This window comes from Dendrobates tinctorius, unplaced genomic scaffold (assembly GCF_039654945.1).
Source record: "Dendrobates tinctorius isolate UK_male_01 unplaced genomic scaffold, ASM3965494v1 ptg000027l, whole genome shotgun sequence".
NCBI lineage: Eukaryota > Metazoa > Chordata > Amphibia > Anura > Dendrobatidae > Dendrobates > Dendrobates tinctorius.
Window position 1 is genome coordinate 9950779 of NW_027361695.1, and position 27867 is coordinate 9978645.

Here is a 27867-nt window from a genome sequence, read left to right on the forward strand (position 1 = left end):
GCGTTGTGGTTTAACCCCATCTCTTGTCTGAGTCTCTTTCCTTCGCTCCTAAGACCGTTTCCATTTTCTCAAAGCCTAAAACCCGTCACACATGTGGATAAATATATAAACAGCATACCATCCAATATGGCAAAATAGAGGGGAAAGGTAAGAACTCAGGGATTTGTATGTAACCCCGGTCCCGATCAAATAACCTGCAAACTCCCCAAAGATTAACCTACCCAACATCAATGAAGCATGCCAGAGCAATGTACGGTATACACATTGGTTTATCCAAATAAGAGCCAAGGAATCTGATGAGGCTTGCCCCATCATAAAAGACCAAAAATAGGGCAAAGGTCCATGAAAGGACAAGAAGAGCCTGTCCAAGACCAAAACAACAGGTTATCAGAAGAAATAAAAGGCTAGCCAAAAACGGATACCCATATGTGGGTGTTATAAGGCAAAAGCAATGGCGGCCAGTAAAGCACACATGAAGACTGGTGAAGGCCAAAGGAAATGCCCAACGCGTATCGCCACTCACTGTGGCTTCGTCAAGGGCAGTCATTACCGAAGTCCTGTACCCATTTTATATGTGTCAATTAAATAAAAATAAGCTGCAGCTGTGCTGCTTACCAGAGAAGCGTGGAAGCCGCCAGACAAGAAGCACATCATCACTGCGCGACGGCAACTCAAGACGCTGCGTGGCTATGAGCCGCGCGTAAACAAACATGGTGCGCATGCGTGGATGTCATGTTGTTGGATAAAGTATAGCGCACGCGCAGTAAGTATGATGGTACAGACAAGCCAATACAGAGTGAAACTTCACGCATGCGTAGCCAATGTAACAGCAAAGTTGCAAACAGAATTCAAATTGGTCGACTTTAAACATGTTTTTATAATTAATTGATCGAAAAAAGGGAAACCTGAGCAAGAAATATGATTATTGGAAAGGGTAAGATTAGAAAAATTACTTGAAATTAAGAAGTCTAATGGACAAATTTCCAAGAGGGAATATAACCCACTTTCAAATTAATTTGTAAAGGTACTGCACGAGATAAACATCGCCACCCATGTGCATGGGTTGTGTCTGCTATTGCAGCAGAGCACTAGTAAATAATACCAGACACTGGTCAATTGGTGTCTTTCTGGAAAAAAAAAACAATAAACATCAAATTTTTTTTTTTAATTTTTAATCTTATACTTCCCATTTAACACACTAATCGATATCACACATCTCTTAGTAGAGTTCCATAATGAAGTCTTAACTCGAAGACTTGAATCCATAATTCTTCTTAAGCCGTTAAAACCAATTACTTTCTGCGAGACGTAAAATCAACAGAAACTCCGCATTGTGCCTTATAAAAAAAAAAAAAAAAAAAAAAGGTAATCCTTGCCGCTGTAAAAATAAAAATTCGGACCAGCCTCCGTACAGGCCAAGAAGACCTCTACCCATCGTGTAATCTTTATAACCGGTTGACTTTGGGTTGAGCGCCAGTTACAGATTTGACAGTCCCAGGCTGAAAAAGAGAAATAAAGTTTTATTTTAGTGCAGCGTGACAAAGGTCAATGCAGGGATAACATTCTTTCGATGGCTATTGATATTTTGTTTAGTTTTTTTTTATGGGTATTTAATCTTGATTAAGGTAAATTACCGATTAAGTTAAAGAGCTGGAAATACAAGATAACCTCCGCTAATTGCATTATTGACATAAAAACCTTAAGTGAAAATGTTTGCTTATTCTTGAGAGGATCATTAATTTGTTCTTCTTCAAAACCTATAATTTCTTTTTTTTTTTCTTGCATGTCCACATTTTTTTTTTTATTAAGATTGGTATTTTAGAAGCTACTGATCTTTCAAAAATTAATCAGAAAGCTCATGAATACAAATTACCAAACTATTTTTTTTTTCATTAAGCCCAAAATAATTATAATAATTATTTAGCAGTCTTTGCTGTTGTCTGTATTCACCGTGTTTTACTCGTCAACCTTCTTGCTGCTCAAAAGATGAAGCTGTAGCTCACGTTTCCATTGTTTTGGGGACTTGAGAGGACATGATGATGATGGGCTTAAAATGGCTGCAGAATATGATGTACTCTATCAGATTATTATGAAAGGGAGCGTAGCTTCAAAAGAGGGGTGGCTTTAGAGGTGTGCAACCTGTACATTTTCGCAAAGCACTTTACTTAGCACTATTGAAAGGGTCTACACTGACCTTAATGTTCTGAGCACCACGATCAAGCCACATTCCGTAATTTATTAATTTAACATTCTTATGTGGGCACTTTACGGCCTTATTATTTGCAGGCATATACGTGTCACATCTTCACCAGGACCTGCTTCTGCCGCTTTTGCTTCTATTGCCAGGTGCCGCTGTATTCATTTGGCGGGCTGCGCTCATGATAGAAGAGACATTGTAACTAGAAGTTCTGGACGGAACAGGCTCTGTCCAGCCACTTAGATTTGGGTGGCGGGGACTTGCAGTGCTGTCCAGTCTGTCAGTATGTGCTGTCCAGCTGGAGTTATCAGCTCACTGCTCCAGTCAATTGGAAAGCACCACACCCTTCTTAAGCTTCCAGCTTACTGCTGGAATCTGCCAGATATAGCTTTCTACTTCCCTTGTCTCTGGTTAAGGTCTGTGGTTTCTGTTCCTGTTTAGTATTGTGTTTTCCTATTTTTTACTTTGACTTGTTTATTGACCTTTCTCCCTCTTGATTATTTTGTACCTTTGTTGCCCTCTTGGTTTTGACATGGCTACCTGACTATCCATCTTGCGCCACTTAAAGGCAGCTGACTCTGTGGCCCTTTCCCAGGGCCCCCTTGTGTAAGTCCAGATCCCTGTATAGGGGTTAAAGGGTGAAGGCGAGGACAACCCTAGGGCTCTGGGAAACGGAGTAGCTTGCGCAAAGCCTGTTTATGGTAGCCATTTTCAAGCTGCTAGGTGACCAGTGACAGAACCCCATAACATTACGATATGATCATAGTATTTAAGCTGTATATGGTAGACCATAAAGGGTGGGATTTAATAGAATTCACTGCACAGGGGACCATCCGATATAAACCTACCTCTGTGACCTTGTGCGTTGTAATGACCGATCTAGTACAGAATTGTATGGGATGTTGCCTATTCATGGATGTCCTACAACTTGTAATTTTAATGGTTTTGATGTTGAGTTTTCACCAACTTCAACGTTTGTACCCAAGATAAAAAAGTAGGGAAATTATTGGAATTGATTATGTGCCTCTTGTTGGGAGACTATTGGTGGTTCTTGTGTCATCCAACTTATTAACAGTGGACCATGTGTCTTTTTTGATTGGACTTCTTTTTTAACGGCTTCCAGGCAACTTTGGTTTGTTTTTCCAGGTGATGGCATTGTCGTTTCTGATGCAGATAAGTTGGCAGAGGGTACTGTACTTTATCCTCAACCAAATGAAGAATTTTAGTTCTTCTCATTGTACTTTATATTGATCTATAGAAGTACATTGGCCACCTAGCTCAATTATTTTTATTGCAAAAAAGAAAACAGCACGATTAACTCACAAAAGTCCCAAGTAAAATAGTTCCTTGGTGGTGTACCTGACAAATTTGTCACATAATACTTTAATCATTTATTCCATTGCAACCATCAATCCATTTTAATCTGCAGTATGAGAAGAACAAAAATCTGGCTTCCATCCCGATTAGACCAATCTCCCCATACAAGCCTCTGACTTAACCACAAGCAACGTCTTCCCCTAATTATATTGATTTTTTTCTTTTAAAGAAAAGTCCTTATATTACCTTACCTACTTGACTCACTTAACGGTGTTGACTCGTGGAGACCACCACTATAAATCAATGAAAGCGAAGATCCGCTAAGGATCAGAAACAGTTTTCCGGTAATGCTCCACTGTCCACCAAAATCCATTTTAATCTGCAGCATGAGAAGAACAAAAATCTGGCTTCCATCCCGATTAGACCAATCTCCCCATACAAGCCTCTGACTTAACCACAAGCAACGTCTTCCCCTAATTATATTGATTTTTTTTGTTTTAAAGAAAAGTCCTTATATTACCTTACCTACTTGACTCACTTAATGGTGTTGACTTGTGGAGACCACCACTATAAATCAATGAAAGCGAAGATCCGCTAAGGATCAGAAACAGTTTTACGGTAATGCTCCACTGGCCACCAAAATGACATTTAATTGATGTAGCCTCGTCATTCAGATTACCTTATTCAGCTATCCTACCCTGATGATGTTGAAACAAAATCTACTACATAAGGCATAGTAACCTTGATGTAAACATGTTTTTGTCTGGTGCATTCCCCCCAAATAACATTTTTGGTATTCTTTTTGATATTTAGATACCAGACTCAAGAAATTGCATATCAAAATGGGCAAGACTACTGAGTCAGTAGACCAAATTTATTCAACAAGGCGTGTAGCTTTTAGGTCTAGTGTTGCTTTAGGTCCTATGCCCCAATATACGACCGGTTGTGTCTTTACTCACGCTGTAGACCTTATCTTGCTATCTTTCTGCACATATGTAGTCACTATAAATCGTTATCAATATCATGGATGGATGGCAAAAAGAACAACCAAATCAATTTTGAAAAAATCAAGACAGACAAGTAACTGGATGAAAGGATCCCCAAGCTTGACTTGCCTTCTTTGGACACATCATATGAAGAGAGAACTGGAGAAGGACCTTCATGGTCAGAAGCATAAAAGGAATAAGGTGAAAAGGAAGACCAGCAACCCGATGGCTTGATGCTGTCAAGATAATGGTGGAGAAGACCCTGGTGGACTTATCTATGCTTGCACAATTACGATCTTCCTACAGATCGTTCATCCATCAAATTGCCATGGCTCGAGATCGGGCCAGTAATAAAATATATATATTTTTTCATCTATAACCATTACTGGCTTCAGGTGTTCTGTTTCTCAGGCATCTCTCTACCCAACTATTCTCTACGTATATACATTGCTCTTTATTCTATTCTGTAAAGAATAGACACAACATGACGTCACACCCCTAATTGTGTCATTAATTGTGTGCGTTTCATGGTGCAACCTTGGGTGGTCTCATCACCTACTGGATCAAACCTATTTTAATGTTAATAATATACTGTGTCGAATAGAGTATATGTCTAATCAGAATCCCCATGGGTCAGATTACAAGTAGGGAATTGAACATCGGGCTTATTTTTTCATTTTCTCTTTAATTATGGTGAAGTTGCTTAGTTTATATGCCTGTAAAATTGTATCATGGAAGAACTTCTTAATTATAATTTATAGTTGGAAAATTTATATTTGTTTGGATTGGATTCAACTTTAGGATAAGGAATAAAAAAAATTATTTTCAAGTAGAATTTTAATTTTAAATATGACAAGGCTCTATCAGTAAATTTGCATCTATTGTAAGCAGCTACTTTAATAGGATGTGATTTGTGGCATGAAAAAAAAATTAAGAGAGAGGTATCGGCACCACATCGGGTTAGTACATTTAGACCTGAGATAAAAGAAATGGAGAGCAGGCTCAGATAGGCTCTCACCTTAGTAGATTGCACTCATTCAGTAGCACGCAGCAATAAATGGAAGAATGCTACCGGTATTTAGATCTCTTTGGGTTTGGGGTGTCTTCTGTTGTGAATTCTCTTACTTCTGAGTCGGGGCTCCCTCTGGTGGTTACTGTGGGTATTGGAGCTGGCCGGATTGACAGAGGTTTGCCACCTGATGATGATGATTGGAGATCTGGGGTTACTGATTGGGAGTATTTAAGTGAGCAGGCTTCCCTCAATTGTTGCTGGTGATTAGTTTTTCCTGTGCAACTTGAGGTCTGCTGTCTCCTGCCTGATCCTGCATGTTTCAACTAAGTTGTTAATTTGCTAATCTTTTGCTTCTGATCTGGATTTGCCTCTTTCTGCTTTGCTGTGCGGGTTCAGCGTGCTCCCTGCTGGGGCTGTGCTGGACCCCGCTCTATATGTTACAGCTTGTGTCAGTTTGTTCAGTCCTCTGTTATATTAGTCTCTTTTGCTTTGCTGCCATTTTACACCAGAATCCTGATATAGCGGGGGAGAAGTCGTCAGACCTTAGTGTTTTTTTGTACATCAGACGTGTTGGCTTTTTTAGGGTTTTTGCGTGATTGCAGACAGTGTCTTTCCTTTACTATCCTATCTAGACAGTTTGGGCCCCATCATTTGCTCAGTCTATTTTCTGCCTTTGTTTGTCCCTCATCTGGTCTCACCGACCATATATGTTTGGGGGCTATCTATTTCTTTGGGGTTCTACTCCGGGGCAGTTTAGATTTCACCTTTCTTGCTTTAGGCCTAGTTAGTTCTCCGGCTGTGCCGAGGCGTCTAGGGCATTGTAGGTACACTCCACGGCTACTGTTAGTTGTGTTGTTAGGATTAGGGGTCTGCAATTCACTAAGTGACCAACCTTTCTGGTTTCCTGGTGGCCTAGCCTATTCCTGCCATCCTCCTCGGTGACCTGTTCATAACAGTCTTCCATGCTGGGGTTTGGTGGTGGAAAAGATAGCAAGTTGTGGTCAACAATGGAAACCGAGTCCCACATGCAGGAAGCGTAAACAACCAAGTGGATTGTTCAATTTATTAATAGCTTCAAAGAAAAATCACATTTCAGGGAGTCAGGTCTTCTTTATTACATTTACAGGAAACAGAATGTAGGTAGACTGTTGACATCAGACTTTTGAATGACACTCGCCATCTTGGTAGATGATGTGAGCATGAACTACATGCTGCAATGGCATGAGGTCCATGATAACCAGTGGTGAAGAACAGGAAGAACTCGGTGACATGAAGGATTTCTATTAGCTGGTCTCGTGACTTCTACTACTTTGGGAGTGATCCTAAGGGGCCATATTTTAGATGCCATTTTATACTTTAAAAGTTTGGTGCCATCATTCTGCTTCTGTAATTTTTGAGAAAAGTAAATAACTTCCTGAGATGTGTTATAACCGTTTGATGCAAGTATTCGTAAACTGACCAAATCATCACTTAAGTGTTCTCTACTTAATTTGAGGACTAAGGTTGCATATCTTTGCATCTTTTTTCTTTTTTTTTTCTTTCATTATTGTGAAGTTGCTTGGTTTTGTACCTGAACCAAATTGTTTCATGGAAGAACTTTAGAATTTATAGTTGAAGAATTTAGATCAGTTTGTATTGGAGGTAACGTTGGATTCAGTTCTGCTTGGTTAGGTTGAGGACTAAAAAAAAAACTTTTTTGCATGCAAAATTTCCACCTTCAATATTTTCAGGCCCTGTTGGAACTATTGAATTCAGCGACATTATTATGAGGAGGAAGGTTGCGTATATTTTTTTTTTCTTTCTGTTCCACCAGATGATTTATGATATCAGCTGGCATAATTGTTTGGGGATTGTCATCATACAATAGAAGGGATGAGAGGACGCCAACATGTAACTTGCGAGACACAAAGCTGTTCTCTAGTCAAAAGGGGAAACACTGTGATTAATTCATGATGATACATAAGATCAAGTTTCATACTTGGCAGCATCCGAGTCATCTGGCAAACGACTTTACCGGGAATGCTCTGAAAAGAACTGAAGTTATTAATTGTAGGCCGATGACATTTCAGTTTTGGACCCATGAAATTTTATTTTCTAAAAGTTACGAGTGGTTTACGCAAATCTTCACTTACAGCTAGAGGCTCCCGTAAATGGACTGTAGGATTGCGTTAGTCTTAATATATAATTACATAGGTTGAAAAAAGACTCAAGTTTCTTTAAAAAAATGTTAAGATGTACAAGAAGAGTCTAAGGCATGGCAGTAGGTACTTCATTTTGGACCCTTCTTGCACAACGGATTCTTGGATATGATCAAAGTGTAATCCACCATCGAGATCGCAAGCGGCTTCTCCGCTGGTGTATATGATACATGTTGAGATAAAAGTTAAGGGTTACCTCTACACAAGAGGCAAATCTTTGGCAAATCTAGTGCCATCAATGGGAAGGCCTTCAACAATTTTCAACGACAGATCTTGAGGGTAAAGAAGGATTAGTCATGTTGGATTTCAACAAGCCTTTGTAGCCACTGGAGATGGAGCACTAGAGGGCATTATCTATGGCCAGCTTGGTTTTTAACAAAGACAAAAACACTAGTGGAAAGGAGGACTTAATTAATTTAATTAATTGAATACATTCTGCTCATGTTAGCAAATACAAAACAATCATTTGTTGATTTTTCTTGTATAGTTCCAGATTTTCAAGAGCATGATATCTTTTTATGGAGGAAAGAGACTGGCTTTGGCTTCAGAATTCTTGGAGGAAACGAGCCAGGGGAACCAGTAAGTGCCGTACGAAGGGATGATAATGTGAAATGTTCATGATTATAATCGTAAAGCTTTGTAATAATGGTTTAGCAAGTAAGGTTAATAATTTAGACTTTCAGCTGTGGTTCGTAAAGTCACTTAGGATTTCAACTGAGGTATAGAAGACAATGACTCTGGAGAAATCATCTGGCATCATTACTGAGCTTCCAATACTTTTGCTTTTTTCATGGATCTTTATAAACATGACAACTAAGAAAACCATAATCAAAAACACCACAACAAAGATTTTTACATTATCCATGATGGATTTTTCTTGGAATTAATCCCAGCAATTCCTAATGGATGCCATTGACTTCGAAAGATTGGACATTGATTTACAGGGTATCCACCTACAGGGGGCACTAAGCAATTTTCTTCTTACCTATTTTGTATATTTTTTTTGATCCCTTAGAGCATTGCTCTACCGGTTGGTAAGTATATTCTGCAAGAAAGCATAGTACAGATGGAAAGGAAATAAAGCAGAACTCTCGGTGAAGTTTTCAAATGTCAACGTTTGACCTTATCTAGAAAAAGGTTTTCTTGTTCTTAATCTCCACTACAGGAAATAGATAATAAGATCAGTTTCTTCACCTAGCATTACTAAAAAAAAATGGCATATTTGTTTATAGCTCTAACATAACTGCAGTTGATCTATTCCGAAACCCAAGATTCTTCACACTGCAGTGTAATCCTCACTATGTATTGCCTAACACCGTTTGCTCTTTTCGCAGATATTCATAGGTCATATTGTGCCTCTGGGATCAGCTGATGCGGATGGCCGACTGAGGTCGGGAGATGAACTTATATGTGTGGATGGGACGGCTGTGGTTGGAAAGTCACATCAACTTGTAGTTCAGCTAATGCAACAGGCAGCCAAACAAGGTCACGTCAATTTAACCATTAGGCGCAAAGTAGTTTATCCAGGTACGTTGAAATGATCCGTTTTGCTGTAAAGGCAGATAATCTTTCCCATCCAATCAGCGATCCCATATGTAGCCTCACCAGCATGTTAAGTCCTCATTTAAATATTAAGTAAATTGCAATTGGTGAAATGGGATAAAACGCTCTCCACATTAGTTAGATGATACTAGGATTGTTGCATCTTCCATAGCTATATTGTACAGGCTGACCAGTATATTAAGTATATTTATTCAGTTAGGTCCAGAAATATTTGGAAAGTGACACAAAATTTTGGCATTTCAGCGATTTTACCAAAATTTATTTAAGATACAGTTATATAATCAATATGGACTCAAAAGGCACACTCTCGGCTTCAATTTGAGGGTATTCACATCTTAATTGGACTAAGGGTTTAGGAATTACAACTCTTGAATATGTAGTTTCTCTTTTTTTTTCAAGGGACCAAAGGTAATTGGACAATTATTTCAATAGCTCTTCCATAGGCTGCACGGGCTTTTTCCTCATCAATCCATTAACAATTAGGGAGATGAAAGGTCTGGAGGGGATTCCAGGTATGGCATTTGTATTTGGAAGCCATTGTTGTGAATCCACGACATGTGATCAAAAAAGCTCTCAATGGAAGAGAAACAAACAATCATTAGGCTGAAAAAAAGAAGAAATTCACTATTGAGATATCAGAAATGTTAGGAGTGGTCATGATCCAAAGCACACCACATCGTCTGTAAAGCAAGGTTGAGGCAGTGTGATTGCATGACATTCAATGGTATCGGGTCACTAGTGTTTATTGATGACGAGATTGAAGACAGAAGCAGCTGGATGATTTTGAAGTGCCCAGGGCGATACTTTCTATTCAGATTGAACCAAATGCAGTGAGGTTGATTGGACGGGGCTAAACAGTACAGATGGACAATGACCCAAAACATTCTGCGAAAGCAAATCAGGAGTTTAAGGCAAATAAGTGGAATATTCTGCAATGGTTAAGTAAATCAACAGATCCTACCCCATCGAGCATGTATTTAAGACACAACTTAAAACAGAAAGACCCACAAACAAGTAACAACTGAAGTCAGCTGCAATAAAGCCCTGTCAAAGTATCAGAAAGGAGGAAACCCATCATTTGGTGATGTCCATGTCTTCCAGACTTCAGGCTGTCATTGCCTGCAAAGGATTCTGTACAAAGTGTTAAAAATGAACATTTTATTAATGGTAAGGTTATTTTGTCCAATTACTTTTGAGCTCCTGAAATGAGGAGGCTTTGTAGAAAAATGAATGCAATTCCTGAACATTTCACAGGATATTTTTGTTCAACCCCTTTAATTAAACCTCAAAAGTCCTACACTTCAATTGTATCTCATTTGTTTCATTTGCAATAAAAAAATAATGGCACGCAGAGCCTAAATTCCAAAGATTTGGTCACTGTCCAAATATTTGTGTACCTAACTGTACAATGAGAGAACAACTGGACGTGCATGTTGCAAATTTCCACTTTCAGCCGAATCATTCAGTGCTCAGCCATTGTGGGAGAATGAGCTGTTTTACTTGGGACATACAGCAACCATTAACTGCATCATCACAACATGGAACATACAGGAAAATATTGACACATATTAACCAAAGAGGTCACACAATATAATATTAACAAACGTCAACAATTAAAACAGCACAACAGTTTTCTTAGTGTAAATCTGTAGCTCTTGTGTCCTCCTACAAGCCATAGCTTGGAGATAGTGATGAGCGAGTACACTTATTGCTCGGGTGGTCTCCAAGTATTTTGGCGTGCTCGGAGATTTAGTTTTCGTCGCTCCAGCTGCAAGATTTACGGCTGCTAGACAGGCTGAATACATGTGGGAATTCCCTAACAAACAGGCAACCCCCACATGTATTCAGGCTGTCTAGCAGTCGCAAATCATGCAGCTGCGTCGACGAAAACTAAATCTCCGAGCATGCCAAAATACTCGGAGGACACCCGAGCATGCTCGGGAAAACCCAAGCAACGAGTATACTCGCTCATCACTACTTGGAGACCATTGGTTTACATCTGGTCTCAATATTCCCTGCATTTTTCGGGCAATGCTCTACCTCTGATACCCTCTCTGTATTGTTGGACAATTTACTTTATTTATAACAAACCAACCCTTTTTTCTTATTACCTTCCAGTCCCCAAAACAGAAAACGATGTCCCTGCTTCACCAGCATCTTCCCACCATAGCAGTACCCAACCTGCCTCTTTAACAGAGGAGAAACGCACACCGCAAGGCAGCCAAAACTCGCTAAATACGGTCAGCTCCGGCAGTGGTTCTACCAGTGGTATTGGCAGCGGCGGAGGCGGTGGTGGCAGCGGATTAGTCAGCACCGTGATTCAGCCATATGATGTAGAAATTCGTCGTGGTGAAAACGAAGGCTTTGGATTTGTCATCGTGTCTTCTGTCAGCCGGCCAGAAGCTGGAACTACGTTTGGTAAGTGCACTTCTGGGTCTCTAGAAGGGCTTAGTCTTTGTTTCATTCTCGGCCAATTTCCCACCCTTTATTTACTAACCATGCAGTTCCTCGTTGGAGGGGAGTCCTGCCCAGATTCTTTCCACTCATTAAGATTGGACTGAGTGAGTCTAGAGACCATTTTTTCCGAGGGCCTACATATTCTACCTCTCTGATAATTTTGACAATTCGACAAATTATGCTTTCAGATTTTTCTCTGCTGTTAGTTTTACTCCATTAAAGAAAAGCAGCCGTCATCATAAGCCCCAGATGACTGTAAAATCCGTAATTATTAGCAAATCTTCAGTGCGATTCTCTAGGTTTACGGCTCAGTCCTAATGTTTGGGGAGCAGTAAAATCACTTCTATTCTGCATAATATGTGGATAGGAGCTTTAATCAACGCACTGGCGTCAGTTGTAAATGAAATATATATAAGTTCCCGTTGAAACATTTTGTTGGCTTTGACTTGAAACAAAAAATCAAAATGACTTTTTTTAATAAAGGAGGGATTCAGGGTATAAAACACAATTACTTAACACAATATTCAGTAAAGCTGTCACGATAATCTTGTTATATCATAGTGAAACTCATAGATGCTTCTACAAGATGGTTGGGCATTGGGAGTCTACGTCTGATTTGTAGATACCCTGGCACCTTAAAAGGGGGCCCCCCCAAGGGTTAAGGATACCTTCCAATCACTGTAGGACTGTTTGCCGTGGTCCTTAATGATCCCAAGAAGTTGAGTGGAACGGAGGTCGATCATGTTCACTGCCTCTCCATCTATTCTAAAACTAGCACTCAAGATCAGCTGAGTGCTGTGCTTGGTAATCTCCAGCATTCTCACTAAAGTCGTTGTTTGGTCTTAGGGTACAAGTGTGCAGTCACTCTTTACTTCTGAATCCTCACATCCTACGAATGCTGTGAGAATTCTCTGGCACCGGGACCATGTGACCACAAATATGTGATTTGCACACTTCTGATCACATTCCGACTAGACTTATTTGGTCTCGCTCGATACACTTGCATTGAGGGAGGCTGTGCATGTCTAGTCGGCATGTGACCACATGTATGTAAATCGCACACTTGCAGTCATGCTCTCACCACTGCCGGTTCGCGCAGTGTCACATAGAGCCCGCTTCTTGGAATCGGTGTAGACCTCGGTAGTCAGACCCCCCCAGTGATCGGAAAGTTATCCTGTAGATAAAGGATGGCTTTTAAACTTGAGAACACTCCTTTAGTATATTTAGAAATGGCTTCGACCATTTGGCAATAATGCGAATTGCACCTGCTACAAGCATCTAGCGAATGACAGCCGCAGGGAGAGAAAAGTCCCTGCAGTCGAGTGGATCTGGATAGCAAACCAGTCAAGGGAAGGACTGAGAAGGGCCTGAGCCCCTGAGAAATAGTCTTGGCCCCTTATCAACCAGTATAGTCTATAATACACTTCCATAAGTTTAGCACAATCTCTTTACGCTGCATTTATCAAATATATCACTAACCCTATGGCCGACTGGTCAATCAACCCCCTATAGTTTTTTTTCCATTGATCACCGATTTATATTCTGGCATTAACCAACCTACAGTTACCCAATAAACTTGAATTGTCCCCTTCTATAGATCGTGAATTGCAGCTGTAGGGAAGACAAATTCCCGGCCGTACCCTGGAGCCGGTCAATATATTTTTAATAGTCCTCCATATTTTTATTTATTTTTTTTATAAAACTACATTACATCCTGGCTTTAACCAACCTGCAACAACCCAATAAACTCAATAACTCCTTCAAAGGGCTAGTAAATAGCAAGTGCGGGGGGAAAACAAACTCCCAGCGGTATCCTGGAGCCGGTCAATATATCACTGATAGTGGTCTATACGCTGACACATATTAGCAGTGTGTTGCCGGTTTATGTGCCGCTGGCTGTGAAGTCACAGGGAATATTTTTCCCGCTTCGGCTGCTCTTTGCCGCTTGTAAATTACTGCTTGTAGCATGAGCGATTCGGTTAATGAAAGTGTACTAGATAATTAAGAATAATGTAGTACCTTGTGTACCTCCGAACCCCAGACACTTTATTATCATGAGTAGTGATTTCATTTTCATTTTTTTATTTTATTTTTTTTACTGACTAACTGGGCAACATCAATATAAAATTAATAATAATACTAGAATGTAATAAAATAATACAAAAAATGTCTGTCTTCCCAAATGGTCATTTCTAATATTTTTTTTGGGGGGGTATGGTTTGCTTTTTCTTCTTCCTGAGACAGCAGCATTCATGTCTATGGGTGGTATTGTCTCTCTTCCCCTGAAAAGGCAGAACTGCAGTACCACACACAGACCATAGTCGAGAATGGCGCTGTTTGGAGAATAAAAGCAGACCCTTTTTTAGAGTTTGAGTCAATCTTTGAAAGGGTTATTCCCAAAATAGTTATCCCCCTCAATCGGCTGTGTCTGCAGCCTCGTAGACAATGAATGAAGCGGTGTTTAAGGATATGAACCTCCACTGCATTCAGGACTGGACTCCGGGATTCCAGAGAACCAATGTCGTGGTCTCTGGGGGTGATAGCAGTCAGATCACCAGTGATTGGTAAGTTATCCCCTACGCCACGGATGGGGATGCCTTAAAGGGGTTTTCTAATTTTAGTAAAGTGGTCCCCAAATTCTCTAAAACTCCTTCTCACGCCCCCCTCCCCCAACACATCATGTTTTTAGGATTTCTTTAGAATTGCACAGGTGAGAGGAAACATTGGGGGACTGGAGTTTGGGAAACACTGCTCTAAAATAAGAAACTGAGAAGATACTCGTCAGTCTTGGGTCCAAAGCAACCTCTTTTCTGCTGTGAGTCTTGGTTGCAGCGACGATTTCACTTTGACAGCGCGCATCACTGCTGCAGCCAATCACCGAGCTCAAGTAGATGGCACAAGCCGCTGAGCTCAGTGATTGTCTGCAGCAGTGATGCTTCCTGTTGACGTGACCTCACTGCTGCAGCCTAAACACCAAGACCTGAGCAGCGTCAGGGATCTCGCACTGGATCTGGGAATGGTGAGTAACTGTTCCGTTTCTTATTTTAGTTTTGGGGGTTTCGTTTTACTAAAAGTGGAAAACTTCTTTAATATCTTGGGAACAACCTTTCAGAATTTAGGAGAATGATGGCATAGTCACATTTGCCACCTGCCATTGTGGTGGCCAGTTTTTGGACGATCCCAGTACCTAATTAATAATATTGAACACTAGAGGCTGTTTTCTTATGTAATGCCACACAACGGCTGCCTGGCCGATAAATACTTTTGGCTTTATTGTTTGCTCATTTCCCACCTCTTAGGCGAGAACTAACACTAAAAAGTAGACGCGGATTTCTTCTGGGCTTCAGTGTTTGCATTTGTAGTTGTGCACATTTTGCTCTCTTGCCTCTTCCCCTTTGTCTTGCACGGTGACCCTGTGTCAGGTGTTTATTGGCTTTTGCTTGACTTGCGTCTCTCTATGATGAGTCCAATTCCTGTGGTTTAACTGGCTGAACGTCTGCGGTGGAGGGGAAGGTGGGGAATGATTTTTTTTTACATTCATTTAATGATTACCATTCACATCTAATGGTGAAACGAACATTGGCAACTACAAGCGGATCATCATCCTGTAGTGTTATGGGGGTACCGGGTCCAAAATGGAGAAAGGGAAGTGTTATGGAGGCAAATTAGCCAACCATAGTAATACTCTTTATGAATTTTGCCATCCTACTATTGTACTAGCCTCATTTATTTTCTTGAATATTCTGCTTACATTACTAACTTTTTTGGCATATGAAAAACTTTTTTTTCCCATTTTTTTTGTTTGCTCATTTTTTATGTGAGGTGGATGGATCATCTCATTATTCTTCAGAATTCAATGGTGAACATTACAAAGGGACTTTCTTCTGCTTTCTTGGTTCTTTCACTGGCAGCAGATACCGGAGGCTCGACTAACTAGAATCCAGCCAAAAAGTTGATGAGAATTGGTGAAGAAGGAAGTGCCAAGTCACACTCCTCCGCTCCTAGTAAATGCACCGGCTGGTTCCTTACGAGCGCGGTATTAAACAGGCAGCCAAGTGCTTCTATGTAATCGCTAATAAAGAAAAATTGTTCTTAGACCAGACGAGGACTGAGAGTAGCTTGAGCCCCAAAGTACTAAAGTGTTTGGCCTCTTACCAACCATTAAAGCCAATAGACACTTGGTTTAGGCTAACAAATTACATTTATGGATTAAGGAAACTACAGCACAAATGCCGGCGTTTCACCTCTACCTCGAGGGCCAACGGACTTAAAAGTGCAAGCTTGAGTCATAATATCGTAGGGATGTACCGTTAATGTTCCCTTTTGAAATACCCAATTTAAAATGGATCTGTCACTAAATTTCACAATATAAACTGCCTAGATCCCCTAGACCTAATGAGGCTGATATACTTACTCAGAAAGTCCATGCCAGAATGGCTGCATAATCCTGATAGTAAGATGAACATTTTATGAGCCAGCTAAAGGATAAGAGAGCTCACGACTCCAAGCATTTTCAGTCTTTTCCCACCCAGCCTGACTAATAGCTGCAGCTTGTACAAAGCAGTGTGAGATCTCAGCAGGGAGGGAAAAAAGACTGAGCAACTGACAGTAAGGCTAGGCTGGTGTTGATTCAGCTTCATTGAGGAGGAGGGTCATTGAGAAATTGTCCATGAAGCTAGGCTGGTGGAAGTTCTGCATCAGCAGGGATGAAGGTTAATCAGGCTACTTTGGTGGAGATTGAGCATCAGCAGGGAGGAGGGACACTGAGGAGCTGTCAGTCAGACTAGTTGAGCAGCAACTGAGTTTAAACTTTCACAAAGGATTGTACTTTCATTGCAAAATGGAATTTCAGAGTAAGGACACTGAACCCATCAGGTCTACAATCTCTTCAACAATTTTTGCAGTATGTATTATGAAATGCAGTGGCAGGCCCACGTTAAGGAGACCTGTAGCTGATCAAGGCCAGGGTCCTTCATGCAGTGCCCCTAAGCAAATATGGTAATTTCACCCCTGTGTTAGACTCAGTAGCGAGATAACATGATCTCACCATAGTTTCGATGATTCAGCGGTCATATTTCTATCTTTGCCCCAACTGTTAGACCAAGTATATTCCACTATCAAGCTAATGTTCTGCTTCATTCATCTAACCTTAAACGGAATCTGCTCCAGACTTTCCCTATTTAACCTGAGAAACAGCATGACATAGAGTCAGAGACCTTGATTTCAGTGCTGTGTCATTTACTTGGCTGCTTGCTGTAGTTTTGATAAAATCACAGTTTTGTCAGCAGTCGTCCTCCATCTTCATGAACTCTGTATAACGCTGACCCACCACTGATTGGCTACTTTCTGCCTATGCACAGTCTATACAGTGGTGTGGGCAGGGTTATACAGAGCTCAGCGTTCAGAGAACAGCATATAAAACAGTAGTTTTATCAAAACTGCAGCAAGCAGCCCAGAAAGTGAGTTAAGGGTCTCTGCTTCTACATTATGCTGCTCTTATATAGGAATAGCAAAAACCAGGTGACAGATTCCCTGTAAGCCTAGCATACGCTAAAGAGTAGGATCAGTTATTGGGATGAGATGAATGCGGCAGATCCGTTGCACATTGGATAATTTGTACATAAACATTACAGCCTTATTGATGGATCAGAAAAAAAATTGTAAGACTCTTGTGAATATTGGCAAATGATCGGCTGTAATTTGCTGATCACACCAAATTTCGTCTGAATTGACAGCTGAAAAAAATTCAGCACCGCCAATCACTTTTTGGCGGACCGCAGTCTGTCGACGATATTGCTAATGATCGAGGGTGATTTTTTAAAATGATGATGTGTCGAAATGGTCAAAATTACCCGTTTTGCCTGACTTCCATCATTTTGTCCGCCTTATGGAGAAATTGGATTTTTGACGGCCATCATTGGAAACTGGTTCTCCTAAATACCCTCCATAACGTTTCACTATAGCCAGTAGGCATCACGGACTCGTACAAGTCCGACATCGCCATAAATCACAATTTCTAGACTTCCAGAAATGGATTTATATCCAAGGTACAAGGAGCGGTATTTACGATAGGATCCTAATGCAAGGACCAGTTGGCTTTTCGACGTTCTATAAAGTGATTCTGAAGAATACTGACGATGGATCCACATCCACGACTTATATCAACAAATATGCGGAACTCAGCAGCTTCACCATTTTTTTCTCAATATGCCACCGGACCGGTTGTCTTTGCCAATGTTTTTGTTCACGTGAGCAGCACAGCTCATCTAATAGCGTTTGCTTCATGCATTATTAACCCTCAACCTTCTGTTTCCCTTTCTCAATCTTTCTCTTCTATACCCTTCGATGTCTCTTGTCACTTTTAACAAAAATTGTGACACACAAAAAAAAAATAAATAAAAAAAAGCCGGAAATGCATGTGTGGCCATGCCCCATAAAATAGGTCGGATAATAGAAGGAAGCCCAGCAGACCGATGTGGCAAGCTCAAAGTGGGAGACCGGATACTGGCCGTTAATGGATGTTCAATCACCAACAAGTCACATTCGGACATCGTCAACTTAATCAAAGAAGCTGGAAACACTGTAACTCTCCGCATCATTCCTGGGGATGGTAACTATTGAATTTTCTTTGTACCTATATGCCATTAAAGTATTGTAAAAAGGGTCTTTCAAAATAGGTTTTCAGTTTTGACTACAAATATGGCGCAAAGAGAGAGAAGAGGTCTAAGTCCTGTGGTGGTCCATGCTTGGAATAGTTCCTCACTATTCAGGGCTGGTAAAGTTTTAAGGGAATGGAAATTGTGCATTTCATTGCAGGAAAGTGGATGAAATTTTTACAAATCTCATTCTGAAAAAAATGTCTTACTGAAATGGAGCTGATAAGTTTGAGTTGTTGACATGCGATCTCTGCAGCCAACCGTAGATTGTAGCGGTCACGTCTATGATGGAACTTGAAGAACAGACATCAGAAAAAGTCCAAAGCAAATTACCCCCTATGGGAACTTAGCCTTATAGTCTATATAGTTAGGTGTAGTAGTCTTCATTCAATTCTGATATCATGGGATGTCATTCCACATACTAGGTAGAAGAATTCTTAGTTGTATTATACTCAACAATCTCCGGTGTAAAGTTCATGTACCCACATATTCATCGGGTGCTGGTCTTGTCTCTGGTACTCGCTCTGATGAAACTTTTAATTAGACAGAGTATCTTCAGGTCCCTGAGATGTCGGTCTTGTACTTTGGAAATTTAATATTAGTATTCCCCAGTCTTAGATGTGCTTTGTGATCTAAAACAGTGGTCCCCAATCTTTTTTGCACCAGGGACCGGCTTGAAGCAAGACCATTCTTCCATGGCCTGGCAGGGCGGGGATGGAGGTGTGACAGGGGCGGGGCTTTGGTCATAAGGGGGCAGGGCTATGGACGTGGTTGTAGTTTAGCAGTGCATACTTATAATTTAATTATAACATTTTTAATGTGACTCAACTCACCATAGGTTTTGAATGAGTGGGAGCACCTGGCTTGCTTCTCTGTTTCAGTGGGAGCACTGGGCTACTTCTACTGATGACCGACACTGCTAATGATGATTGGAACCTACAAGGAAATGGAGCATTGAGCACTTATGAAAAATTGTACTGGAGTTCTGTACATGCTGATTATTTTCTAATCATCAGAAAATGTATGTGTGATCCCCCCCGTCCTGTCCAGCTCTGTGTGGCTCCCCCTGTTGTATGCATGGCTCCCCTGTCCCATCCTTGTATACATGGCTCTGCTCCCACCCTCCCATCCTGTATACATGGCTCCGCTCCCACCCTCCCATCCTGTATATATGGCTCCGCTCCCACTCTTTCTCCCCTGTATGCATGGCTCCGCTCCCACTCTCCCTCCCTTGTATATATGGCTCCGCTCCCACTCTCCCTCCCTTGTATATATGGCTCTGCTCCCACTCTCCCTCCCTTGTATATATGGCTCTGCTCCCACTCTCCCTCCCCTGTATACATAGCTCCGCTCCCACTCTCCCTCCCCTGTATATATGGCTCCGCTCCCACTCTCCCTCCCCTGTATATATGGCTCCGCTCCCACTCTCCCTCCCTTTCATATATGGCTCCGCTCCCACTCTCCCTCCCTTGTATATATGGCTCTGCTCTCACTCTCCCTCCCTTGTATATATGGCTCCGCTCCCACTCTCCCTCCCTTGTATATATGGCTCTGCTCTCACTCTCCCTCCCTTGTATTTATGGCTCCGCTCCCACTCTTCCTCCCTTGTATATATGGCTCCGCTCCCACTCTCCCTCCCTTGTATATATGGCTCCGCTCCCACTCTCCTGGCCTCCCTTGTATATATGGCTCCGCTCCCACCCTCCCGGCCTCCCTTGTATATATGGCTCCGCTCCCACCCTCCCGGCCTCCCCTGTATATATGGCTCTGCTCCCACTCTCCCTCCCTTGTATATATGGCTCTGCTCCCACTCTCCCTCCCTTGTATATATGGCTCTGCTCTCACTCTCCCTCCCTTGTATATATGGCTCTGCTCCCACTCTCCCTCCCCTGTATACATAGCTCCGCTCCCACTCTCCCTCCCCTGTATATATGGCTCCGCTCCCACTCTCCCTCCCCTGTATATATGGCTCCGCTCCCACTCTCCCTCCCTTTCATATATGGCTCCGCTCCCACTCTCCCTCCCTTGTATATATGGCTCTGCTCTCACTCTCCCTCCCTTGTATATATGGCTCCGCTCCCACTCTCCCTCCCTTGTATATATGGCTCTGCTCTCACTCTCCCTCCCTTGTATTTATGGCTCCGCTCCCACTCTTCCTCCCTTGTATATATGGCTCCGCTCCCACTCTCCCTCCCTTGTATATATGGCTCCGCTCCCACTCTCCTGGCCTCCCTTGTATATATGGCTCCGCTCCCACCCTCCCGGCCTCCCTTGTATATATGGCTCCGCTCCCACCCTCCCGGCCTCCCCTGTATATATGGCTCTGCTCCCACTCTCCCTCCCTTGTATATATGGCTCCGCTCCCACTCTCCCTCCCTTGTATATATGGCTCTGCTCTCACTCTCCCTCCCTTGTATATATGGCTCCGCTCCCACTCTCCCTCCCTTGTATATATGGCTCTGCTCCCACTCTCCCTCCCTTGTATATATGGCTCTGCTCTCACTCCCCCTCCCTTGTGTATATGGCTCCGCTCCCACTCTCCTTCCCATGTATTTATGGCTCCGCTCCCACTCTCCCTCCCTTATATATATGGCTCTGCTCCCACTCTCCCTCCCTTGTATATATGGCTCTGCTCCCACTCTCCCTCCCTTGTATATAAGGCTCCGCTCCCACACTCCCTCCCTTGTATATAAGGCTCCGTTCCCACTCTCCCTCCCTTGTATATATGGCTCCACTCGGCTCCCCCATCCTCCCCCATCATACTTACCCTCACATCGCTGAACTTCCCTCCCTGCATCTCGCGGTTCTTCAGCTTCTTCCTGTGCGGAGCGGTCACGTGCTACCGCTCATTAAGGTCTATGAATATGGACGCCACGCCTATGGGAGATGAGTGGCGTCCATATTCATGACCTTAAATGAGCGGTACACGTGACCGCTCAGCGCTGGATGAAGCCGCCGCGGGATGCAGGGTGAGTATCAGGCACTGCTGCACCGCCGCCGGCTCCCCTTCTGTCCGCGGACCGGCAAGGGCACTGCAACGGCCCGGTGTTGGGCCGCGGACCGGTGGTTGGGGACCCCTGATCTAAAAAATGTATTTTTTGGCATAGTTGAAGTGACCAGCATTGAGAACAGAACATGCCATAATCAAATCATCAATCTCAATGGCTTACCCAAAAAGGTGTGTTACTATACGGTGAAAATTAATTTATAAAAGGGTTGTTTTCTATTCAGACTATTTCTTAGGTGCTAAAGCAATGGAGAAAAAACAAAAAAACGAACTCTATACTCACTTCCTGTTTCATCTGTGTCTCCTGGGGCTCACAAAACATTGTCTGCAAAGCTCTCATTACTTAATGTCACGTGAGCACCAAGAGACCAGGCACTGACATCACGGGAATGTTGGCAATGTGGAAGGGGAGTATAGGATATGTTTATTTCACATCGGAGGCTTTAACACTTATGACGGGGTTGTCCAAGTAGTGTATAACCCCATATACACATGAGAGTAAGGTCAACGAACCTTCTACGACTACATCTGGACTGGCCAACTGTCTAATGTGCAAGGTGGCAGCCCAACTCTCCAGATGGTGGTGTCTGGTGAGAAAAGGGTCGGGAATTTTGACTTCCAAAACCAGATACTTTTGTTGCCCTTATAGCTAAACCACCATCACAGTGGTTTACTCTTGTGGATCCTGCATGTCTAAATCAGGAAAGATAGTTGTTTATCCCAGAAGTAATAGACCACCACTGTTAATCCCTTAATGTCCAATGACAGACACAGTCCGTCATTGGACTTCTCCCTTGCTTTGCTGAGGGCTCCGGCGCTGAGCCCGTATCAAAGCCGGGACATGTCAGCTGTTTTGAACAGCTGACATATGCCCGCAATAGGCGCAGGTGGAATCGCGATCCACCTGCACCTATTAACCCGTTAAACACCGTTGTCGAAAACACTGACAGCGGCGTTTAACTGGCGCTTCCGGCCGCCGGGCTGGAAATAAGGTCATCGCTGACCCCCCCGTCACATGATCGGGGGTCAGTGATGCGTTGGCATGACAACCAGAGGTCTCTTGGAGACCTCTATGATTGTTAATGCCGCTTTGCTATGTAATTCTGCTACATATAGGTGATCTGCTCATTGCCTATATGTAGCAGAGCCGATCAAGTATGGCATGCTTCTAGCCTCCCATGGAAGCATTACAAAATTGAAAAAAAAAAGTATTTTAAAAAATATGAAAAAAATAAAAAAAATATAAAAGTTCAAATCACCCCCCTTTCGCCCTATTCAAAATAAAACAATAAAAAAAATTACACATACAGATATTTGGTATTGCCGCGTTCAGAATCGCCTGATCTATCAATAAAAAAAAGCATTAACCCTAAACGGCGGAGCGAGAAAAAAAATAAAAACCCCAGAATTACGTGTTTTTTATATCTGTGACAGTGCATTAAAATGCAATAACGGGCGATCAAAAGAACGTATCTGCATAAAGTGGTATCATTAAAAATGTCAGCTCGGCACGCAAAAAATGAGCCCCAACCCGACCCCAGATCACGAAAAATGGAGACGCTATGGGTCTCGGAAAATGGTGTTGTTTTTTTTTTTGTTTTTTTAGCAAACTTTGGATTTTTTTTTCACCACTTAGATAAAAAAGAACCTAGACATGTTTGGTGTCTATGAACTCATAATGACCTGGCGAATCATAATAGTGGGTCAGTTTTAGCACTTAGTGAACCTAGCAAAAAAGCCAAGCAAAAAACAACTGTGGGATTGCACTTTTTTTTGCAATTTCACCGCACTTGGAATTTTTTTCCCATTTTGTAGCACACGACATGGTAAATCTAATGATGTCTTTCAAAAGTTCAACTCATCCCGCAAAAAAATAAGCCCTCACATGGCCATATTGACGGAAAAATAAAAAAAGTTATGGCTCTGGGAAGAAAGGGAGAGAAAAACAAAAACGCAAAAACGAAAATAACCCCGGTCCTTAAGGGGTTAATCCTGCTTGAATTGCTGGATGGAAGTGGGAATTTTTTTATCCAAAAGTTGGGTTGGTAAAATGTAATGCGCGTCTAACCATTCTTGTCTTGGATGTTGTGTTACGTTGGGTCCACATGCTCCCATTATTAAAGTCATCGGGGACATAAACAATATCCCCTCCCCCCAATATTTTTTTATGTTTCTGAGTGTTTTTAACCACAGTACGGGAGACATGGACATCCAAGACCTTTCTTGATCTTAGTCAAGATGATTTGATTAAATATCATTAGGTAACACCAGAGATATTTTCGGAGCTGGGGGATGGATAAGAGACCACTCACATTTGACATTCAGGCAGTTCCGATAGAGGCGTTCATTAGAACATCGATAATCCGGGGTTAATAGTTAATTAGCTGTGATATTACTTTTAATATTAGACACAAGTGTCCATTTTGATGTAGACCATGGTGAATGGACCACATTTACCATTCATTTACTGCAGGCGGGATGAAATCTAGGCCAAATTATATTATTTGTGTAGCGCAATTATTAAGTAACCTTCACCAGTTCCTAGCAACAACGTGTTCTGAATGGTTCTGCTATTCAATTTCAAGAGCTTTTCATTTTTATTTTTTTATGTTTTTCTTTATATCTGAGGGGAAAAAAAAATGTTTTTTTTCCCTATTCTTTATTCTCTTAAAGTCTCTATAAAAGCTTTTTACATGTCGGCAGAATTCTGGAGCCGGAATGCTTCGTGTATTAGTTAAAAGCGCCTGGCTGTTAAAATATTAGTTCTCTTGTTTCATAGAGAAAGTTTTACACGGAGAAGTGGCTGGAGAAAAGATTATTGAATATGCAAAAAAAAATGAATCGGTAGACGCTTTGTTAATATTGTTTTTGACTTGTGTGTTTTTTATTTTTTTATCCGTAGTGTTTTTATAGATCCACAATTGAAAAATCACCATGGCAAAGTGATCGTTAAAGTAGTTTATGAATTATCCCATAGAATGTGGCTAATTCTTAGTTTCTGCTAAGACCTGTCTGATCACAGCCTGGCAACTAGTATTTTTATTTTCCTGCGGTGCCTCCGCAGGTGAAAAAAGGGACTACATTGTGGCTGTTGAAATCAATGGGCTGTCCATGTACCATGATCATACTGGGTCCTCCAGAGAGAGAAAATGCTCCTCGTATTACAGCTTCAGCTAATTCATGGTGCTTCTAAACTGAGGATTCCACTAAAATAACCCCAAATGCCCTTATAGGACAAATATTTATGTACATACTGTATATATATATATATATATATATATATATATATATAATTTTTTTTTTTTTTTTTTTTTTTAAACTATTTTAGTTAAAAAATATAAAATATAATGAACTGTTGTGAACTCATTTTCTGGTTTACCTCTGGCTTCTGGTGAGGGTGGTGAAGCTGGCTGTGTTGACAGAGGAGTCGTGAGTTCTCCATCCGGGCTCCCTCTAGTGGTGACAGTAGGTAATGAAGCTGATCTAAACGGCAGAGACCTGCCACCTGAGGAGGAGGACTGTGAGTGGACATCAGGAGTCTCTGACTGGATTTAAGACAGCCGACTCCCTAATTTTGTGCTGGTGATTTTTTCCTGCCCTTAGGTTCTGGTTTCCAGTTCTGTTCCTGCCTTCTCAAGCTAAGTGTGCTCTGCTATTTTTTCACATGAAATTTGGTCTGGTTTACTCAGTTTTTGTGGTCAGACAGCCTCTGCTGGGGCTGTGCTGAATTTCCATTCTTATGTCTCTGTTTATGCCAGTTTGCTTTTTGTCCCTGATCAGATTGGTCTCTTTTTGCTCTTCAGAATATACCAGAGTGCTGATATAGGGAATTGAAGTCTAGCGACTTCAGGGTTTTTGTTATCAGAAAGTGTTGGACCTTTTTTGGCAGGGTTTTGTGCGTGATTGCAGACAGCATCTTTCCTTTCCTGTCCTTTCTAGTTAGTGTGAGCCCCATCGTTTGCTCAGCCTATTTTTCCATCTGTGTTTGTGTTTTCATCTTGTCTCACCGACAATACATGTTTGGGGGCTGTCTTTTGCTTTGGGCTCTGCTCTGGGGCAGTTTAGATTTCCCCTTTTCTTGCTTTAGGCTAATTTAGTTCTCCGGCTGTGACGAGGCATCTAGGATCATCGTAGGCACGCTCCACGGCTACTGCTAGTTGTGTGGATAGGATCAGGGGTCTGCAATCCGCTTAGTTACCAACCTCTCTGGTCTTTTGTGGCTTAGCTTCTTTTTGTTTTTCCTCCTCGGTGACTCATTCATAACAATGAACTACTTTATAGTAGAATTTCCATAAAGGGGGTCGTTTTTTAAAGTCACCCCCTATCCGTATGGCCTCAATAGGGAATATAAACCTTAAACAGAGTGACAAGGACACCAATAAGTTCATTGCTGCCTCTAAAATGGGAAGTATTTGATGAGACAACTCCTTTACATAGATAGATTTGCCACACGGGTTCAGCTAAAGCTGCCTAAAAAAATTAAAATATATTAAAAAAGTGAAAATGGACTGGTTGTTCTTCTGCTAAGACCTGTCTGTGCACAGCCTGGCAGCTAGTATTTCATTTCCCTGCACTGCCTCCGCAGATGAAAAAAGGAATTACATTGTGATCGTTGAAATCAGTTGGCTATCAATGTCTCCAGAGAGAGAAAAATAGATGCTCATTGTATTAGGAGTCCGACTTCAACTAATTCATGGTGGTTCTGAGTTGGGGGACTGCACTACAGGGTGGGCCATTTATATGGATACACATGGGTGGGCCATTTATAAGTTGGATCCAAAATGGCTGACTTCAAAATGGCCGCCATGGTCACCACCCATCGTGAAAAGTTTTCCCCCTCCCATATACTAATGTGCCATAAATAGGAAGCTGATATCACCAACCATTCCCATTTTATTTAGGTTTATCCATATAAATGGCCCACCCTGTACCTTATCCCAAAATGCCCTTAAAGAGTATTTTTTTTTTTTTTTTTTTAAGATCAAACTTTCAATTCAAAAACAAAGTATAATGAACTATTTTATGATAGAATTTTCTTAACGGTGTTCGTCTCGGGAAGTCACCCCCTGTCTGTATGGCCTTAATAGGGTATATGAGCCTTGTATATTGGGGTCCATGGCGCTCTTTAAATTCGTTGCTGCCTCTAAAATAGCTAGTCTCTGTTGTGAAAACTCCTTTACATTCCGGTAGGTTAAATAGTGATAAATCTACCTGTGTAATAATTACATTTAAAGCTGAATATCAAGAAAAAAAGACCAAAGAATATTTATCTTGCGGCCGTGGTGGATATAGAGACAAGAGTCATATTAAAGCGTCATTGCCCTTTGGATCAGTATTTCTGGTTAAAGGATATTATACAACTTAATTATAGGAAAAGGATGTATTGGAGAGGAGCAGACCCTATGTTTTATGGAGCCGGTTACTCATGTGATGCTTTAAATAGGATACAGTCGATGGTTCTGTGTAATGACCCTCATCTTGTTTAATAGATAAAATATCTTCGGGCCTTTTCACGGCATATCGCGCAAATTACAAAATATGTCTAATGCACTTTGCCTTTTTGTACTTTCTGCTACCAAATTGTTGATGCGTGTAGTGAAAAAAAAAAAAAGTCTGCAGAAAATAGGAATTGCATAATGTAATAGGCCTCAGTGGTTTCATTTGTTGGAACGTATGGTCGAGTAGCTGCTCCACCAATTATTGCTATTGTTCATGTTGGTCCGTGATCTTAAAAAAATAAAAAAGAAAGCAAAATCTCATGGATAAAGTTAAAATGCTGCCCCTATTGGAGAGAAAAAGGGATGCTATGCCATTAAGGGGCGATACAGAAAAAGCGTACTATCTCATGACGGTACAGCTGGGCTTTGATGAGCTTCTTAATGGTCCTCAAAGTTGCGCCAACAAACGCCCCCTTTTTTTTTTTAAAGGACTCACTAGCGATCCAGCAGCTACAATCATAATGATCAGCTGTTATCGCCAAATAAGCTGCGCGTGCCCACACTTTTATTCTGCAGTGGCCACTGCTGGAGAAATTTGGTATTGCATGGCACCTATTTATATTATTGGATGACTATTAAGGTGCAATTAGACGTCGGTATAAATCGCAGCGGTCACACTCGTGTCGTGAGAGCCGTCGGCCAGTCCGTACACTGGGTTCCGATCTTGGTCCGACATATACGGTCATCTGACTGCACCATTAAAGATGAGTGAATTTTTTTTTTTTTTGCGATTTGAATTTGCCATCTTTGCTGAATCTTTCCCCAATTTTTGATTCCCAACTAATTGATTCACAGCACAATCTGTGATATCTCTGAAATGAAGTGTGTTAAGCCCCCGTCACACACAGCGATCTTGCTAGCGAGATTGCTGCTGAGTCACAATTTTTGTGACGCAACAGCGAACTAACCAGCGAGATCGCTGTGTGTGACACTGACCAGCGACCGGCCCCCCTGCCGGGTATCGCTGATCGTCCTG

At 41.7% G+C, this 27867-nt stretch overlaps 1 protein-coding gene across 10 annotated transcripts in view; it reads left to right on the forward strand.

The window, feature by feature from the left end:
- MAGI1 (membrane associated guanylate kinase, WW and PDZ domain containing 1) overlaps positions 1–27867 on the forward strand; it is a 498523-nt gene that overhangs the window by 451274 nt on the left and 19382 nt on the right. For 8 of the 10 annotated variants that reach the window (XM_073569761.1, XM_073569763.1, XM_073569754.1 and 5 more), the window contains 4 exons: positions 8198–8289; positions 9045–9237; positions 11392–11691; positions 18137–18340. In XM_073569761.1, coding sequence (XP_073425862.1) covers positions 8198–8289; positions 9045–9237; positions 11392–11691; positions 18137–18340 — 789 coding nt within the window. The remainder of the gene's footprint in view (positions 1–8197; positions 8290–9044; positions 9238–11391; positions 11692–18136; positions 18341–27867) is intronic. The other 2 variants (XM_073569757.1, XM_073569759.1) reach the window with 1 other exon arrangement.